Source organism: Neophocaena asiaeorientalis, unplaced genomic scaffold (genome assembly GCF_003031525.2).
Source record: "Neophocaena asiaeorientalis asiaeorientalis breed wild unplaced genomic scaffold, Neophocaena_asiaeorientalis_V1.1 scaffold142, whole genome shotgun sequence".
NCBI lineage: Eukaryota > Metazoa > Chordata > Mammalia > Artiodactyla > Phocoenidae > Neophocaena > Neophocaena asiaeorientalis.
The window spans coordinates 1,849,805-1,870,212 of NW_020174563.1; the positions used below are offsets into that span (position 1 = coordinate 1,849,805).

At 38.4% G+C, this 20,408-nt stretch overlaps 1 protein-coding gene across 9 annotated transcripts in view; it reads left to right on the top strand.

Moving 5' to 3' along the window:
• The window catches only part of OSBPL1A (oxysterol binding protein like 1A), a 216,257-nt gene that overhangs the window by 153,594 nt on the left and 42,255 nt on the right, over positions 1–20,408 (top strand). Inside the window, exon 1 of one of the 9 annotated variants that reach the window (XM_024757873.1) lies at positions 16,999–17,021. The exons of the other annotated variants lie outside the window; for them this stretch is intronic. Coding sequence (XP_024613641.1) covers positions 17,014–17,021 — 8 coding nt within the window. The 5' untranslated portion in view covers positions 16,999–17,013. Of the gene's footprint in view, positions 1–16,998; positions 17,022–20,408 lie in introns of those variants that run through there. 9 annotated transcript variants of the gene reach the window in all.

Consider the following 20,408-nt stretch of genomic DNA (forward strand, 5'->3'; position numbering starts at 1 on the left):
TGTAAAGATTTGCTTGAATGAACAAAATAGCTAACAGCTAATGAATTTGTTGTTTGCCTAGGGTATGAAGAAAAATAAAGAATACATTTTCAGGCATATAATCCCATTTTTCAACTTTCATGCAAATTTTCAAGCATGCATACAAATAGGATAATCTAATGAACTCTTCATACCCATCATTCAACTTCAACATTTATCGCGTGCGCAACTTTATTTCATCTGCAGACGTCCTCCATCTCCCATCCCCCCATAATATAAAAAATTATTTTTAAAATTACATCAAATCCAAGATATATTGTTTCATTTGTATATATCTTTAAAACACTGGGACTTGTATTTTTTAATTTAAAAAAAAATTTTATTGGAGTATAGTTGATTTCCAGTGTTGTGTTAGTTTTAGGTGTACAGCAGAGTGAATCAGTTATACATATACATGTATCTACTCCTTTTCAGATTCTTTTCCCATGTAGGCCATTACAGAGTATTGAATAGAGTTCCCTGTGCTGTACAGTAGGTTCTTATTAGTTACCTGTTTTACATATGGTAGTATGTATATGTTAATCCCAGTCTCCCAATTTATCTCCCCCACAACCCCCTGGAAAGCGTAAGTTTGTTTTCTACATCTGTAACTATTTCTGTTTTGTAGGTAAGTTCATTTGTACCATTTCTTTAAGATTCCACATATAAGCGATATCATATGGTATTTGTCTTTCTCTGTCTGACTTACTTCACTCAGTATGACAATCTCTAAGTCCATCCATGTTGCTGCAAATAGCATTATTTCGTTTTGTTTTGTTTTGTTTTGTTTTGTTTTGCGGTACACGGGCCTCTCACTGTTGTGGCCTCTCCCGTTGCGGAGCACAGGCTCCGGACGCACAGGCTCAGCGGCCATGGCTCAGGGGCCCAGCCGCTCCACTGCATGTGGGATCGTCCCGGACTGGGGCACAAACCCGTGTCCCCTGCATCGGCAGATGGACTCTCAACCACTGCGCCACCAGGAAAGCCCCATTCTTTTTTTTTTTTTTAATTTTTGAATTTTATTTTATTTTATTTTTTTATACAGCAGGTTCTTATTAGTTATCTGTTTTATACATACTAGTGTATACATGTCAATCCCAATCTCCCATTTCATCCCACCACCACCACCACCCCCCAGCCACTTCCACACCTCGGTGTCCATACGTTTGTTCCCTACATCTGTGTCTGTATTTCTGCCCTGCAAACCAGTTCATCTGTACCATTTTTCTAGGTTCCACATCTATGCATTAATATACGATATTTGTTTTTCTCTTTCTGACTTACTTCACTCTGTATGACAGTCTCTAGATCCATCCACGTCTCAACAAATGACTCAATTTCGTTCCTTTTTATGGCTGAGTAATACTCCACTGTATATATGTACCACTCTTCTTTATCCATTCATCTGTCGATGGGCATTTAGGTTGCTTCCACGTCCTGGCTATTGTAAATGGTGCTGCAGAGAACATCAGAGTGCATGTGTCTTTTCAAATTATGGTTTTCTTTGGATGTATGCCCCTGAGTGAGATTGCTGGATCATATGGTAGGTCTATTTTTTAGTTTTTTAAGGAATCTCCATACTGTCTCCATAGGGGCTGCATCAATTTACATTCCCACCAGCAGTGTAGGAGGGTTCCCTTTTCTTCACACCCTCTCCAGCATGTATTGTTTGTAGATTTTTTGATGATGGCCATTCTGACTGGTGTGAGGTGGTAGATACCTCATTGTAGTTTTGATTTGCATTCCTCTAATGATTAGTGACATTGAGCATCTTTTCATGTGCTCTTTAGCCACCTGTATGTCTTTGGAGAAATGTCTATTTAGCTCTTCCACCCATTTTTTGATTTGGTTGTTTGTTTTTTTCATACTGAGCTGCATGAGCTGTTTGTGTATTTTGGAGATTAATCTCTTGTTGGTTGCTTCATTTGCAAATATTTTCTCCCACTCTGAGGGTGGTCTTTTCCTCTTGTTTATGGTTTCCTTTGCTTTGCAAAAGCTTTTAAGTTTCATTAGGTCCTGTTTGTTTATTTTTGTTTTTATTTTCATTATTCTAGGAGGTGGATCAAAAAAGATCTTGCAGTGATTTATGTCAAAGAGTGTTCTGCCTATATTTTCCTCTAAGAGTTTTATAGTACCTGGCCTTACATTTAGGTCTTTAATCCATTTTAAAACACTGGGACTTTTATTTTCTAAAACCATAGTCCCATTATCACACCTCAAAAATAGTGTGTTAATTGTCATCAAATATTTAGTCAGTATTCACAATTCCCTGATTGTCTCATAAATGTCACTTAGTTAATTGGGTCTAAAATGTCACTTAAGGGAATTCCCTGGTGGTCCAGTGGCTAGGACTCCAAACTTTCACTGCCGAGGACATGGGTTCAATCCCTGGTCAGGAAACTAAGATCCTGCAAGCCACATGGCACGACCAAAAGAAAGAAAAAAAAGTCATTTAATAATAAAAATCCAGAAGGTCTGCATACTACATTTGGTTTATATGTCTCTTAAGTCTTAAGAGATTAAAAAATGTTTAGATCTCCTCTCCTCATCCTCATTTTTTCCTTACCATTTATTTGTGGAAGAAACCTGGTCATTTGTCCTGTAGAATAATCCACAGTCTGGATGTTGCTGGTTTGCATTCCCATGGTGTCATTTAACATAATCTTTAACTCCTGAATTTCCTGTAAACTGATGGTTATATAGAGAGGCTCAATCAGGTTTAGGTTTGAATTGTTTGGCACAAAGTACTTTGTACGTACACTTACCGAAGGTGTGCCTCCCGTTACATCCATTGGGGGCATATGTTATCAGATTTTCCTTCTTTTTGTAATGTTGAGATTGATTCCTGGGTTCAGGCAGTGTCAGTCCGATACAGCCATGATAATGCTGTCCAACAGCCTTGAGCCTAATGATTTTAGCAGCCATTGTTGATCAGTGTCTACATCGTCATTTTAATATGGGCTGCAAAATGGTCATATTACATTTCTGTCATTCCTTCTACTTTTATTAGCTAGAATTCTTCTGTAAAGAAAAAAGTTCCCATTACCTCTTTTCAGAATATGTTGGTTCCCTAACATCCTTTGAAGATGGTATAGGAACACACGAATTGGATTGTCTAAATCTATTATAATTATTTTTTCCCATCTTTGGTCAGAGGAAGCCCCTCTATGTTGGCTTCTGTGTCCTTTTGACAGGACCCCACGTGGGTTTTTTTGTTGTTTCAGGTATAATCCAGTGGCCTTTGATAGCTGCCTTGCTTTCTGATACAGAGAGATGTTTCAGGTTTATCTGGTATATTTCCTGCCCCAGACCTAGAATCAGCTATTTCTCTAAGAAGCCACTTATCATTTTAGTGAGCAATTATATTTAGATTTTTTTTTTATTTTAATGTGAAATAATATTTAGATATAACAATCTGGGTAGTAAGGATGTTCACTGATAGCAAGTTGGCCATGGTTTCAGTCCTTTTCATTGGATAGAGGTATAAAAATCACTGGTCCCTTTTTTTAAGGGAAAATGTTTCATACCCATATATTTCCAGTTGAAATTCTGGATTATGGGGTTTTTCCCTTAATTCCTTTGATTTTTATTTCATGGTTCCTAATGACATTAGTATAGTTACAAATTTGCCTTATTCTACTATTTTTGTTTCACAGACACATACACTCATACACAAATACTGGTACTAACAGCATGATTGTTGAAAAGAGTTTTCAGTTTCTTTTTAGTTCCTTTTATCCTTTTAATATATTCCATCTGGGATGTACAGTCTATGGTGTGTTTGAAGGTCACTTGCAGTGGTTCCCTTCTGTGTGGTTAAACTAACTTGTTAAACAGGTAGGTTCATTTGTTTCACTTGCTTTCAAGTTTTAGGGATTCCCTTTTGACTTAATGTACAATATTTACATGATTTCAAAGTCAAAAATACAAAACAAGGTATATTTAGAAAAATCCAGTTTCTTGTTCCCTCAACATTGTTTCCATCCTTCCCCAAAGGTAACTATTTTTATAATCTTCCCAGTTTTTGTTTTTAATATAAGCAATACAAAGATCTGTTCATATTCCCTTGTTTTTTATAAAAGACCCTTACAACCTTGCTTTTTTATCTGCTTAATGTATGCTAATTCCAGTTCTTTTGGTCTCATGTGTTTTGACATGAGTCAACTGGGTGTTTCTTCAGCATCCCTTGAAAAAATACATGTGTGTGTGTTTAGAGATGATTCTCTTTTAGAAAGATATTTAATTGGTGATTCATTCATGTGGTTCAAAATTCAGAAATGTAATAGGGTATATTTTGCAAATTTTAACTCCCACTTTTTAAACTAGCCACTCCTCTTCCTTTCCCCAAATGCAACCATTATTACATACAATATTGTTCACACTAATGATGGAAAATGCATGCATACAACTCTTGCCTTTGCTTTTTAAAAACGTATGTACCAAATTATTTATTCAACAAATATATTTTGAGCCCCTATTAATGCCACATTCTATTCAAGGTGCTGAGGTTACAATCGTGAACAAGCCAAGCCCGTATTCCTATGGAGTGTCCATTTCTGAAATGAGGAGGGTTGAGCATCTTTTTGTATGTTTAAGATCAATTTGTATTTCTTTTTCTGTGAATTGCTAATACTTCTTGCCCATTTTTCTCTAGGAATGTTGAACTTACCAATTTTCAGCTGTTCTATAATATATCATTACTAGCTTTTTGTATGTGATATGAATTGAAAATATTTTTTCCAGATTTGTCAAAAGGGAAGATAATTCTTAGAAAAACCTGTAATTCCTACCACATAGCAGGTAATTATCACATAATTCTTACCACCATATGCTCTTTGAAAAAAAATATAAGTGAACTAGAAAAGTGTCGTTATTAAGAGCTACTTGGGTTTGAATCCCATATCTACCACGTTCCTGACCTTAAGCAAGTTATAATCACTTTGAAACCCAACTTCTTCTTCTGTAAAATGGGTGTAATAATAGAACCCACCTTGTTGTGATAATTAAATGAAATAATCTATACAAAGGAGTCACAGTGATTTTAACTCATTAAATCTCAGGTGCTGTTATAAGTAGAAAATTGGTAAACCTTAAGCAAAAGTAAGTAAATGGAATTGTTTTCTTTCTTTTAACTCATAAGAAAAGGTCTTTGGATGGGTTTTAGAAGTTTACTTTGGCCTTTGAAACTGAAATTTGGGTAACAGGTAGCTGAAATGAAAGAGTTCATTTTGGAATACGATTATTTTCTTTTGAATAAAAAATGAATACTGTCTCCTATGGTTGATTTCCATTATATCTTATAAGGACATTTCATAGTATTGGTTACATTGAAACATAGTTTTTCTCTTCATGAAGGTTACAAAGGTGTGGCTGGCCTCCGAGAAGCTGGCTGTAAGCTTATGTTGTCAGAAGTGTAAACAAGAGGTGACTAGAGCCTTGAAGCTCTGTTATTCATTCCTTAGTCCCTTGATACTACTTTGCCCATGCAAAGGTCTCATTACTTCTCCTTTCAATCCCTAGGCTTTTTGAATCTCTTAGGTAAATATCCAATTTCTATTTCAAGTTTGCTTTATATGGACTTATAATCCTCAGTATGTCAAAATGAAGAAGTTGTTCAATATTTAATAAAACGTATATTCTTGCTTGGCGTCTTGCTGTGTTTGAAGATGTACCCTCCTTCCCTTCTACACACATGAACACAAGGTTTTGAGGGCCTGGGAAATATCTACCAGTATAGCTTAGTCTTTTAATGGTCTGTCTTACTGTGTTTACTCTGCCCATTTCTTAATTACAATAATTCATAGATTGGGCATCTTGATTTCTGGTGACCTGTGGGATCTGGTCTGTACAAATACATTGAAGTGTCTCCCATTGGAGCCGCGCCAACCTGAATTTTGGCTGAAGGAGAAACTGCCTCAGGGGACAGAGTTCTTCAGTATTGTTTGCTGCGCTTGTTAACACAGGAGGATTTTCCTCTTTCAAAAAACACCATATATAATAATAAGGATTTACAAGATAGAAATTAGGGAAGTGATTGTTTTTAAAACATAAAGATACTTTGTTTGTTTGCCTTGTACCTTTAAAATCTTCAGAAAATTTGGTTTATACACCACTGTTTCCAAAACACATTCATTGTTTGTAGACTGTGATAGATCCTAATCGTGGGATATAGCCTGCTGTTGAGTCGTGTTGATGTAGCACCACACTGAGTCAGGATTTGAAATCTGAGCGTGAGCTGCCATTCTGCCATAGAGGGTATTCTCAGAGCCAATTCCTTGTTTTTCTGGAAGTGACTCATGTTAATGATACATCCTGGTTCTCAAGCAGGAAGCATTGCCTCTGCATCTGACAAATGTGGAAAACGTAGGTGACTGTCACTACGTCTGTTATGATGTATGGGGGAAGGTGATGTGACTTGTGCAAGAGCGGGGTACAGCCAGCTTCTAGGAAGAGGTAAGAGATGGAGTCTAGTGTCCTACCAGTGCCAGAGTAAACTAGCGTGCTTCCCGGGCTGTAAGAGAGCACAGTTGAGGCAGTGAACAGTTCTCAGCAAAACAGACTTCTGTGGGTGAACCAAGTAGAGAGTTTATAACCATAGATTCTTCACGGTATTGTTTTGCTTTCGTGCTTTGGTGTTTGGGGTCTTTGAATGCCTTAAAGATATTGTGAAAAATTCTAGTAGGTGAAGGTGTACCATGATCATAAGGCAGTGGGGAGCCATCAGCATAATGCACTTTGCTTCTGCATCTGGTTCTGGCTCTATGACTTAGCATAACTGTTGGCTTTGGTCAGCATTTAGCCTGTCCGCGCTTCATCTTTGACGCAAGCAACACCCCACGAAAGCACAGTCCAGTAGCAAGATGCTAGAACCTGGGTCTGACTGGTCGCTAAAGCTGCTGTCTTCTGACTGTACCATGTTAACTTCAGATGCAGAGCTCTTTACAGTATTATGCATAATATTAATGGCTACAGTTTACACTTGGATTATAAATTGATGTCTATAAGATACTTTAACAAACTCCATAGCTTTTGATTCTCAAAATATCTCTGAGTTACAGGTAGGGCAGATATTATATCCTCAGTTTTACAAATGAAGAAATTGAAGCACAGAAAGTTTAATCGACTCGCCCAAGATCACTTAGCAAGTAAGTGATAGAACCTGCATGCAAGCCACGTATTCTGACTTCAGAGCCTCCATTCTTTTCTTAAAATCTAGAATCTTCATAGATATTTAGAATAACAGAGATTTCTATTCCTAGACAAATTCCTAGATTTATATTCTGACTGTAAAACAATTTGTCCTAGCTTTTAATTAATGCAGTTCCATTTGTTTCTTTTATGTAATAATTTACAGAGAATTAACATCATAGTCCCAAAGCATTTATTAAGCACCCGTCCGCTGGGCTCAGAGCTAGGCACTATTATTAATTAAAGTGAACATGGAACTTGTTTTCTGGGTCCTTGTACATTTCCACTCGTATTAACAGGAACACACAAAAGAACACATGAAAACGTTGAAAGTTCTGCCAATTTCAAACAGATACGGGATAAAAATTTCCCTTCCTATAATCTCCATGGTCTACCAACTTCCTACCAAAGCAGAATACTCTAAAGGATGCAGGAATGATTACAGGTGTCATGTTTTCATGGAAATTATTTGTTTCTCCTCAGTGACTGTGCATTCTTTTATTACTCGTGAAGACCAAGAGTTTGGGCTGTTTTCCTTCAGGATTATGATTGACATTATATTATTGGAAAGAACAAGAAAATCTCAGAAGGTGAGGTACACTACAATGTGATTGTCGTGTTTTAGGACACTGTGTAGTCTCTGCTAGCAGAAGAAACCTTCTTAGGAAAGAGGAAGAATGCTCTTCTTTGCAGTACAGATATTTCACTATGATCAGAGCAGTCAGAAAGGAAAAAAGAAGGGAAACTGACATATATGTCAAATAACACCCATGGAGGTATTATGTGTCACAGAGCAGGAAGGAGCCAGAAATTCAGCTCTCCCTAGAAGTTCTAATCCTCTGATGATAAGCAGTCGAAAAGATCTCAGATCATTTTAAAAGGAAGTTAAATCAGGCTATTGAACTGCCTAAAGCAGATCACAAACAGTTATATGCATTCTAGAAAAACGGGTGTGGTTTAAAGGGAAATACATATAAAATTTCAGAGCCACAGAAAGAGGCAGAGTGGTGTTTGCAGAGGGACACGTCTATCGTTCAGTACATCTCTGCTTTTCTTTGTGTCTTAGTCCCCAGGCTCTTGTTTCGGGGACCTGAAGTCCTTGACTGCAGTGTTCCAGGTGACATGTAGCCTGTTAGACATAGCCTCGCTCCAGAGTTGCGCTCAGGGATCAGCCGTTGCCGTCAAGCACTCATATCTACTCCAGGGTCTCGCCACACCTCGCACTGCCTACTGCCAGACTCCCGATCCAGCTGGAGCACATCCAGGTTCCAAGACAGGACATTTCCTAGTGTAGAGTCCAAGAAATTTCTGTTGTAGTCAGGAAAGGCTTCTTTCCCCTTTTGTGCCAACAAAACTACTAGCAGTAAAACAGCTTCAGGCTCTTTCTGGAATGTGGGAGGTGTTAGTGGAAGATTTGTGCTCACCACCTCTATTCCTCTCTGCCCCTTAGCTGTCCACACTGCAAGAGGCTTAGGTCAGCCTTCAGGTGAGACAGGGAGGAAGAAACTGGCTCTGACCTGTACTGCACACAGCCTGCATTTCGTCAGTGTTCTCGGTCATTAAGACCACTTCCTTTAGGTCAAGATGACCGTCCCATGATCTGCTCTCTTCTCTTCGGTTAGTTTACATCTCTTCCAGCCCCCCATTGCATGAAGTCTTAGTTATTCTTTTTTTTTTCTTTTTGTGATACGCGGGCCTCTCACTGTTGTGGCCTCTCCCGTCGCGGAGCACAGGCTCTGGACGCGCAGGCTCAGTGTCCATGGTTCACCGGCCCAGCCGCTCCACAGCACGTGAGATCTTCCCGGACCGGGGCACGAACCCGTGTCCCCTGCATCGGCAGGCAGACTCTCAACCACTGCGCCACCTGGGAAGCCCTTAGTTATTCTTTGAGATAAGGGTGAGAAAAGAATACACACCCTGCCGCTAGGTTAAGTAAGGTCTGCCTTTCTGTGTCCTGCCTTCTTCCCAACTGTGCTGAACACCATGAAGTGGGCTTGAAGTGAGGAGATCCTGCTGCCCAAAGGGACAGCTTCTCTTTAAGCTGAAGGACTTGGTTCCTGGGTATGTTTTCATCAGTCCATGTTGGCTTGGATGATGATTCTGTAGGCTTTCCTCTTAATCCAGTAATGGTAATAAACTAACAAGAATAGGAAGTAAGTTTACTGTTTTACTGAAGTTGGACAGTGAATTCTAAATTTTAGAAAGGCAATTTGAAAAGCAATTTGAAATTCTGAATATGCATTTTTAACTTATTAAAATCAAAACAAGTAATACCTCTTATAAAACAAGGACACATAATCACCTTAATCTCTTTGCTGTGTAGAGCCAGATTTATTAAGCAATAATCATAGGCTTTTTATAATTTGAGATCAGAAGGAAAAATTATCTTTAAAATATACAGCAAAATCAGATAGTAATATCAGATAATTACATAAGTTATCACAGTAAGCTTAAAATAGGAAACTAAGTTATTGGATTTTTAAAAGATGCATAGTACCTAAAAAGGCATCTGACTAGTCTTAGAGATCTCATCTTAGACTTGTACTGACCTGCTCCCAAGACCCGGGCTCGTTTCAGTTGAAGAGATGTAGGAGCAGGTTAAATACCCGGCTGTCCAGCTAACCCCATCACCCGCATGTCTGACTCAGCTCTAAGTTAGGTACTGGTTCTGTCAGGCTTCAGATGGCATCCTGGGTATGCAGGGAGAACTGGCAATTCCTCCGAATTCAAGCCTGGAAGTTGGTGGAAGGTACGTTACAATATCAGTCATGCAAGAAAAGAGATGTAAGTGATATGTTCTCTTTTTAAGACCCGTCCAAGCTTGCTTCTGTTGAAATGGGGATAGATAGATTTTAGGAATTTAGTTGTATAGGTATATTTTAGTTATTTTGTGTTGATATTGATATATTACACTTATGGACTATTTCGTATAAATAAGATGCCTTTGAAGATCTTAAATCTCCACATATATTACAACTACGATTTTAATTACTGTTCCATGACTGAGGAATAATAGTATTTTTAAGATGGTGGACGTATATCAACTTTGGAGGTCAGACATTGTTTTCCTTGGTTGAATGAGAGCATCATTTTCATAATGATAAGATCAGACTGCATCAACTTAAGCTGAAATTCTTTGAGGTGCAAGGCCAGAGAAACTTGTTTTATACCCAGATTTAAATGTTAAAGTATTAAAGCAGAATCCAGAAATGAAGTAACATTTTGAAACTGAAGTATCTCAACTGTAAACATTCTTGAAAATTTTGTGATCCAGCCTCCTGTTATTCACAAAATCAATCATAATAGTTGAAATTCAATCCATATTTGTTGAATGATTTTTATTATTTTTTTATATTGTTCTAAAGTTTCCCAAAGACATGCTGAGGAAAAGGCCCTTTTGCTGACTGTCTTTGCCAGTGCTTCTCTAAAGTGGAGTCTTCTGACCATTGTTTTGGCGGGGGGTCCCCCAGGACCCTTTCGGGGGGAACCACAAGGTTAAAACAATTTTCATGATATTACTAAGACATTAGCCTTTTTTATTATCATTCACTAATAAGTGTACAGTAGAATTTGATAGAGACTACGTGATGTGTAGTATCACAGATTCAGTGCAGAAGCAGGTATGAGCAGCCCAGCTGTCTTCTGTAAAACCAGACATTAAAAAGACTGCAAAAGTGTATAATGATGCCAGTCTTCTGGGAGTTTTTATGAATAAAGCTGCTTTAAGCATTCTTATACACATCTTTTTTTTTTTTTGCGGCATGCGGGCCTCTCACTGTTGCAGCCTCTCCTGTTGCGGAGCACAGGCTCCAGACATGCAGGCTCAGCGGCCATGGCTCACGGGCCCAGCCGCTCCACGGCATGTGGGATCTTCCCGGACTGGGGCATGAACCCGTGTCCCCTGCATTGGCAGGCGGACTCTCAACCACTGCGCCACCAGGGAAGCCCCACATCTTTTTTCTGGACAGGTTTTCACTTTGTTATGTAGGAGTAGCATTTTGGGGTCCTGGAGAGGGTATGTATTTAGCTTTATAGGAAGTTACTCTGATGTTTCCTGAAGTCGGTGTACCATTTCTTAGCAGTATGTGAGAATTTGTTACTCCACATCCTCACCAGCATTTGATGCTTTAAGGGTATAACATGGTATTGTGTTGTGGTTTTATTTTACATTTCCTAAATGATTTTGAGCACTTACTCATGGATTTATTAGCCATTGTTATATCTCTCTTTGTGAAGTGTCTGAGAGTCATGCCCATTTTAAATTGGGTTGTATGTCTTTGTATTATTGATTTATAGGAACGCTTTATATATTCTGGATATAATCTTTTATCAAATATATGTAGCATGTATGTTTTCTCTGAGTTTATAGCTTGCCTTTCTGTTTCTTTAATAATGAACAGGCATCCTAATACCTTCTTAGAATAGAAGTTTTTAATTTTGGTGAAATCCACTTTTTTCTTTTTTATGTTAGGGCTTTTTTGTGTCCTCTCTAAGAAATCTTTGCCTCCCGCAAACTTTAGCCACTATCCTTGGTTCTCTCTAGTATCACTGATGATGTGCGTTCTTCAAGTTAACTTCATCAGTATCTTTTAATGAGAATGATATAACAATTTTAGTTTGAGAGTAAACAAATATGCTTTTTGATTGCTATTATGGAAAAATTCTAGGATAAATGCATTGTGGGACAGTTTACTCAACCTAGAGCCCTAGTTAATAGAAAATTAACTGGCATAAAGTTTGTCTCAGCAACATTTACTGAGTACCTGCTGTGTTCCAACTGCAGGTTCAACAGAGCTTAGAATCTAATGTAATAAGGATTTAAGTAAATGGTCAACAGCAGCCTTGCATGTTCTTAAGTAATGAGTGGAGGGTGAATAAGAGTGTTGCATTCTCTATGGTTCTTTGTCCTAACCAGGAGGAAGAAAGGATAGAGAGAAGTGGTATATTTCCAAAAAAGGAACTTGATACTTTTCACACGACTTGCAAGTAAGAATATGTTTATCCATCAGCGTTGAGGTTACTAGGCTTCTCTGCACATTATATTCTTTTAAACCTTTTTAAAAGAATAGATTTGCAAACTATATTCCAGATGAACTATGTAAGATTATACATAATTTGTGAAAATGAGGCTTTTTATTATTACTATGATAATTTACTCATGTAACATCATTTTAAAATCTAATCTTCAATTTTGTGCATATAATTTTATAGTTTATTTCCAATGGCTTCCTAGTCTGGAAGACTGTTTCATTTGGGGTGTTTAGTAAACATCAGTAGTACAGTCAAAATTAAAGATGGTTAGATTCAAATGCAAGCTGTGTTCATTAGGGTTATATTTAAATTGGGACTTGTGGAAGGAAGGATTTGGGGGAGAAGGGAAGAAGAATTCTGATAGTTGAAAAGGAGAGGTGATAAGCACCTAATAATTGCAAATAGATATACACACATAAGTACAAAACACATAAAATACTACACACAACAAGTTTTCATTATTACAATTATAGCTGTATTAAAGTCTGCTTCTCTATGAAATTATTTTCTTAGATTTTTAGTTCATTCTTTTGATCTTGAATCAGAGATTAGAATTAGGCTGTTTTATGCTTTTCTAAATATCCAAATGAATATTCTGCTAAAAATGATCCGTTAAGAATATTTAATAACATGAGCAAATGTTTAGTTGTTAAATGCAACTGAAAATGTATGTTTAGGAATTTGGTTTTGAAAATGTTTTCTTAAGAAGTGACTTAGAGGCAGAAAATTTGATTATCTGTGTTCTTCATGCCTCACTTGCTGCTTGTCCATATCTCATTTTTTTGCTGTTTTTCTGTGGCCCATTTTAATTTATGAGACATTAGGTAAAACATTCAGCACCTGTTACATGCAAAGTACTCCACACTGTGGGACATGCAGAGGAGAATAAGACATAATTCCTGACCTCAGGGGAAATCACAGTCTAGTGAGTGGCAGATGTGTACAGAAATAACAGAGGGGATGAATGAAGATAGGGAGAAGTAAGAATTGTGAAATTTAAGTGGAGCATGGAACACCAGCCAACCTCAGTGCTTTAAATTAGCACATTGGAGTTGCTTGTAAAATCCCATTGCTGATAGACAGCATCTTTGGGTTTGAGAGCCTTCTGCAAGTAGATGCCAAAGAGAAACCTGAATGGAGGAGCCATGCCTGTAGGGTCTCCCAGGCTGTGTTTGGTGAAGGGAAGTATCCTCAAGTCTGAAGACAGGAGGCAGTTTTAATACCATTTAATAATGTCAGTGGAATGTTTAAAGCACAATACAATTATATTTGGGATTTATTAGTATATTCCCTTTTATCATTTTGACTAAATTAAAAATGTTATTTGGACATAATTTTTCTAGCACTTTCACCCAGGTTGTGTGACATTAAAACAAGGAGTACCAAGAGCTACTAAACGACGAGAAAGAAAGGGACTTTGCCAAGAGTTGCTTCATTGTGCCCTAAGCACAGTCTTTTTAAAGAACTATGTTTAAGATTCCCCTGGCCCCAGAACCAGAGGTTCTGGGGCAAGCCTCTGGAGTTTGAACAATGTCCTGAGGCTATACAGGTATCTGATCACAGTGGCTAAACCTCCATCATCCTGTTCAGAGCCTTGCTGGGGGAGTAGCACACACGTCAGAACATTTTTACTTTCCTCTAGGGTAATAGAAGTACTTCTTACCTATTTCTCTGTGTAAATCGTTATATTGTTATGAATATTGTCCAATAAACAGCGATTTTTCTATGTCATCTTTTGAAATTGTAATTAGTAAAATTAAATTATCCCTCCAGGACATAGTAGCAGTTTTAAATCTTTAACAACTCAAACAGAAAAAATGAGGTGGTTTTTGAAATAGTTAATGATAACATCAATATCTACTTTATGTTGAGAGTTTCTATCTTCCAGGCAGTGGGCTGAATGTTGTACATCACTGACAAAGTCCCATAGTAAAAATAATATTTTTTAAAAATATTTGACTACATAGTATGTATGTATACAGGAGTGTGTATCATTGGAACAAAATTTTCATTTGTAGTACTTACGCTTGCTAGACATTCTATTTCATTTTTCTTAAATGCCGGTTATATGAACCATTAAATTGAGTTTACAGACCACCAATGAATAGAACCCAAAGTTTAAAAAGCACTGTTTCATTGGAACCTCACCGTGATTGTGTGAAACGGTATCGTCATTCTCTACACAGAAACACTGAGGCTTGGAGTAGTTAGTTACTCATTCAAGTTTACGCAAAGTAGCAGTGCTGTGAAACCCAGGTGCTGAGGATCTGGAGTTAAAGAATTCCAGTTCTACTGCTGATTAAGTTTGTGACTGTGGACAAGTTATTTAATGAGTGCTTAATTTTTAGAATTATTTTGAGGATTAAATGTGGTGATGCATGTTACGTGGTTAACACAGGGTCTAAAATGGAGTAAACCCTCACTAAATGTTAGCTGTTAGTATTCAAATACTTCATCCTAGTAGAACTAGCGCAGGGATAGTGTGATATCACAGCATTTGTGAAAATGTTGCTTTTAAAAAACCTGAAGTTTTCCTATTCTCCCCAAAGGATATGATCAAGGGTCCTTGGAAAGGATGTAGAAGCTGGACTAAAACTAAATAAAAATGTAGACTATTAAGATTCCTGCAATCATGGGAAAAAGAAATGTTGGAGAGAGAGCTCCTCTGTCTTACAAGAAAGCAGACTGGGTGACTTCACAGGCCCCATTGTGAAAGGCATAGAGGTGAGAGGGCACAGAGACCAGGCAGGGACAAATGCCACTGAGCTATTTCGCTGTAGAAATAGGGTCTTGAGACATACGTGTGTATTTCGGTCATTTAAAGAATTAGAACATCAGGTGAAAAAATAAGTCTGGGGTGGGGAGAGCCTTAACCAAGACGCAAAACCTGAAAGCTATTTAAAAAATAAATGAAAGACATATTTCACTGTAAAAGTTTTTTTTAAACCTGCAAAGGATTCTATTGGCAATCTAAATGAAAGATTAATAAGACAAAAGATTAGTAGTCCCTATCAACAAATTCTTACAAATAGACACACAAAAAGCCAGTGGTTACAAATGATATGAAGAGACAGTCTATAGATGTGTAAATCCAAATGGTCATTAAAACATGAAAAGATGTTCTGACTCACAAGTAGTCAAGGAAAAGCAAAATAGCAATGCAGGAAAAAAAAAAGCAATGCGATACCACTTTCTAGTCAGACTGGCAAAACTTGGGTAAGAACACCTACTGACACCAATTGCTGCTGGTGGGGAGGTGGAAGAAGTGCTGTCATGTATTATTGGTGAAATATGAAATTGTTAAAAACCTTTTCAGAAAGCAATCTGGCAACGTCCCTGGAAATGTAAAATAGAGATACTTTTTGACCCAGCAATCTGACCCCTGGTTCTCCACCCCATAGAAATGAAAGCATCAGGTTTAATTAGGAATGTAATGTATTACAGTGGTTTTGCTGCATTGTTTGTTTTGGCAAAAGAGTGAAAACAGTAAATGGCTTTCATGGAGGACGGCAAAATACGTTTTGATATATAGTATTCTTGTCATGGAATATTATTCATTAAAAGAATGAGTTTACCATTTGACAAATTTCCACGAAGTACTGAATGGGAGAAGCAAACTGTAAAGAAGTGTATATAACTGGTATTCTATTTTGGAATTTTAAAGTCAGAAAGCCGCTTTGTGTGTGCACACATGCACGCTCTAAGACTGTTTGAGAAAATATAAAAAAGTATAGAAAAATACATACCAGGTTTTTACCATGGGTTACAGTGTGGTACAGTGGTGGCAGAGGAAGTGGGGTGACAAGCAAAAAAGAACAAAACGGGAGAAAGACTGCATTAAAAACAGGGTGCATGATACAAAGTTACGTGTATGTGTATGTGTTCCTGTGTATAAAGACATTAGAAGGATAGCTACACTTACATCTATCAACTTGAAGGGGTATCCTCTTAACTTATTATTTACTGAAAAAACAATGTGACCTGTAGGGTAATACGTCAGTAAAAATCTGTGTACTTGTATATGCTTATGCAAGGAGAAAAGTATGAAAGGGAGCACTTCGGGCTGTTATGTTGGTATTGGAGGTGGGAGTAGATGACTAGCTTGTTCTTTATCTGTGGATCCTTTCACCTGGAATATAATAATGTATTGTAATTTGAAAAATTAACCACATACTTGTTTCCTCATTTAATTATGTTTACTTCCATGTGGTAAATACTTGAGAAGATTATTTCTGTTGTGTCTTGACTTGGTTTTGACTTAGAACTTAAATTTCTAAACATGTAAGAATGAGATTATAAAACTTTATGAATTTAGGCAGTGGTCCCCAACCTTTCTGGCAGCAGGTACCCATTTCGTGGGAGACAGTTTTTCCGTGACCGGGCGTGGGGGGATGTTTTCGGGATGATTCAAGCGCATTACATTTACTGTGCGCTTTATTTCTATTATTATCACATTCTAATATATGATGAAATAATTATACAACTCGCCATAATGCAGAATCAGTGGGAGCCCTGAGCTTGTTTTCATTTGCCACTCACTGATAGTTTTTTTTTTTTTTTTTTGCGGTACGCGGGCCTCTCACTGTTGTGGCCTCTCCCGTTGCGGAGCACAGGCTCCGGACGCGCAGGCTCAGCGGCCATGGCTCACGGACCTAGCCGCTCCGCAGCATGTGGGATCTTCCCGGACCGGGGCACGAACCCATGTCCCCTGCATCGGCAGGCGGACGGACTCTCAACCACTGCACCACCAGGGAAGCCCACTGATAGGGTTTCGATATGAGGCTGTAAGCAGTTGATTTATTATGGTCTCTGTGCAGTCAGATCTGTCTGCTAATGATAATCTGCATTTGCAGCCACTCCCCAGCGGTAGCATCACCGCCTCAGCTCCACCTCAGATCATCAGGCATTAGGTTCTCATAATGAGCGTGCAACCTAGATCCCTCGCATGCGCAGTTCACTGTAGGGTTCGTGCTCCTATGAGAATCTCATGCCGCTGCTGATCTGACAGGAGGCGGAGCTCAGGCGGTAATGTGAGCGATGGGGAGCAGCTGTTAATACAGATGAAGCTTCTCTCTCGTCTGTCGCTCACCTCCTGCTGTGCCGCCTGGTACCTCACAGGCCACGGACTAGTACCTGTCCATGGCCCAGGGATTGGGGACCCCTGAAATAAGGGATGTACCTTTTTCTCTGGAGTAACTATTAATATGATTGTGGAGTGTTTTTATCTTGTCCATATGGAAAATATTGGAAAATAGCTGTCTATTTAAAGTTTCATGTATACATTATGGTCATAATATTTATAGTCTTCCCAGGTAGGTAGATTTGGTTTTGGCAGATTATACCATAAACAGAATCAGAAGACCAATGTTAGACTTGGAAAAAGTTATCTGCAATATAGGTGGTGAATAGAATACTTATAATATACCAGGAGATTTTACAAATTGAGAAGCTAATTCAGTGGGCAGATATCACCAATGACTATGAATGTTTTCACCTTAATATGTTTGTACTTTATGAAACTAACAAAGAATTTTTAAAATTCTTTAAAACGGATGTTTTAAAGAAACTGAAACTTCATTTCCAGGAGGCTCTTTTTTTTTTTTTTAGTTGGAGTATAGTTGATTTACAGTGTTGTGTTTCAGGTGTACAGCAAAGTGAATCAGTTATACATATACATATATCTACTCTTTTTTAGATTCTTCTCCCATATAGGTCATTACAAGTATTGAATAGAATTCCCTGTGCTATACAGTATGTCCTTATTAGTTGTCTATTTTATATATAGTAGTGTATATGTGTCAATCCCAATCTCCCAGTTTATCCCTCCCCAATGCGATTGTTTTCTACGTCTGTGACTCTATTTCTGTTTTGTAAATAAGTCCATTTGTACCATTTATTAAGATTCTGCATATAAGCAGTATCATTTGTATTTGTCTTTCTCTGTCTGACTTCACTCAGTAGAACAATCTCTAGGTCCATCTTGGATTGTCCCTTAGTGCACACGTAGCTGCCCCCTGAGGCAGATCGTCCAGCCGTGGCCCCCCAGGCTAGAGGTTGGCCCCTGGTTATGCAGGGAGGCTGGGGCAGGAGCATGGGCTGGGGCTGTGGACATGGGTTCAAGCTCTGCTCTGGGAAGATCCCCCGTGCTGCAGAGCAGCTAAGCCTGTGTGCCACAACTACTGAGCTTGCACTCTAGAGCCCACGAGCCACAACTACTGAGCCTGCGTGCCACAACTACTGAATCCCGCGCACCTAGAGCCTGTGCTCCACAACAAGAGAAGCCACCACAATGAGAAGCCCACGCACTGCAACAGAGAGTAGCCCCAGCTCACCACAACGAGAGAAAGCCCGTGCACAGCAATGAAGACCCAATGCAGCCTAATTAATTAAATTTAAAAAAACTCTAGAAGGAATCAATAGCAGAATAACTGAAGCAGAAAAACAGATAAGTGAGCTGGAAGATAAAATGGTGGAAATAACTGCCAGGGAGCAGGATAAAGAAAAAAGAATGAAAAGAATTGATGACAGTCTCAGAGACCTCTGGGACAACATTAAATGCACCAACATTTGAATTATAGGGGCCCCAGAAGAAGAGAAAAAGAAAGGGTCAGAGAAAATATTTGAAGAGATTATAGTTGAAAACTTCCCTAACATGGGAAAGGAAATAATCAAGTCCAGGAAGCACATAGAGTACCATACAGGATAAACCCAAAGAGAAACACGCCAAGACACATATATATTAATCTAACTATCAAAAATTAAATACAAAGGAAAAATATTGAAAGCAGCAAGGGAAAAGCAACAAATAACATAGAAGGGAATCCTCATAAGGTTAACAGCTGATCTTTCAGCAGAAACTCTGCAAGCCAGAAGGGACTGGCAGGACATATTTAAAGTGATGAAGGAGAAAAACCTGCAACCAAGATTACTCTACCCAGCGAGGATCTCATTCAGATTTGATGGAGAAATTAAAACCTTTACAGACAAGCAAAAGCTGAGAGAGTTCAGCACCAAATGGAAATAAAGACAAAAATAAACAAATGGGCCCTAATGAAACTGAAAAGCTTTTGCACAGCAAAGGAAACCATAAACAAGATGAAAAGACAACCCTCAGAATGGGAGAAAATACTTGCAAACGAAGCAACTGACAAAGGATTAATCTCCAAAATATACAAGCAGATCATGCAGCTCAATATTAAAAAAATAAACAACCCAATCCAAAATTGGGCAGAAGATCTAAATAGACATTTCTCCAAAGAAGATATACTGATTGCCAGCAAACACATGAAAGGATGCTCAACATCACTAATCATTAGAGAAATGTAAATCAAAACTACAATGAGGTATCACCTCACACATGTCAGAATGGCCATCTTCAAAAAGTCTACAAACAATAAATGCTGGAGAGGGTGTGGAGAAAAGGGAACCCTCTTGCACTGTTGGTGGGAAGGTAAATTGATACAGCCACTATGGAGAACAGTATGGAAGTTCCTTTAAAAACTAAAAATAGAACTACCATATGACCCAGCAGTCCCACTACTGGGCATATACCCTGAGAAAACCAGAATTCAAAAAGAGTTATATACCACAGTGTCCATTGCAGCACTATTTACAGTAGCCAGGACAAGGAAGCAATCTAAGTGTCCATCGACAGATGAATGGAGAAAGAAGATGTGGTACATATATACAATGGAATATTACTCAGCCATAAAAAGAAATGAAATTGAGCTATTTGTAGTGAGGTGGATGGACCTAGAGTCTGTCTTGCAGAGTGAAGTAAGTCAGAAAGAGGAAAACAAATACCGTATGCTAACACATATGTATGGAACCTTAAAAAAAAAGTGGTTCTGATGAACCTAGGGGCAGGACAGGAATAAAGACACAGACGTAGAGAATGGACTTGAGGACACGGGGAGAGGGAAGGGTAACCTGGGATGAAGTGAGAGAGTGGCATGGACATATATACACTACCAAATGTAAAACAGATAGCTAGTGGGAAGCAGCTGCATAGTACAGGGAGATCAGCTTGGTGCTTTGTGACCACCTAGAGGGGTGGGTAGGTAGGGTGGGAGGGAGATGCAAGAAGGAAGGGATATGGGGATATATGTATGCATATAACTGATTCACTTTGTTATACAGCAGAAACTACCATTGTAAAGCAATTATACTCC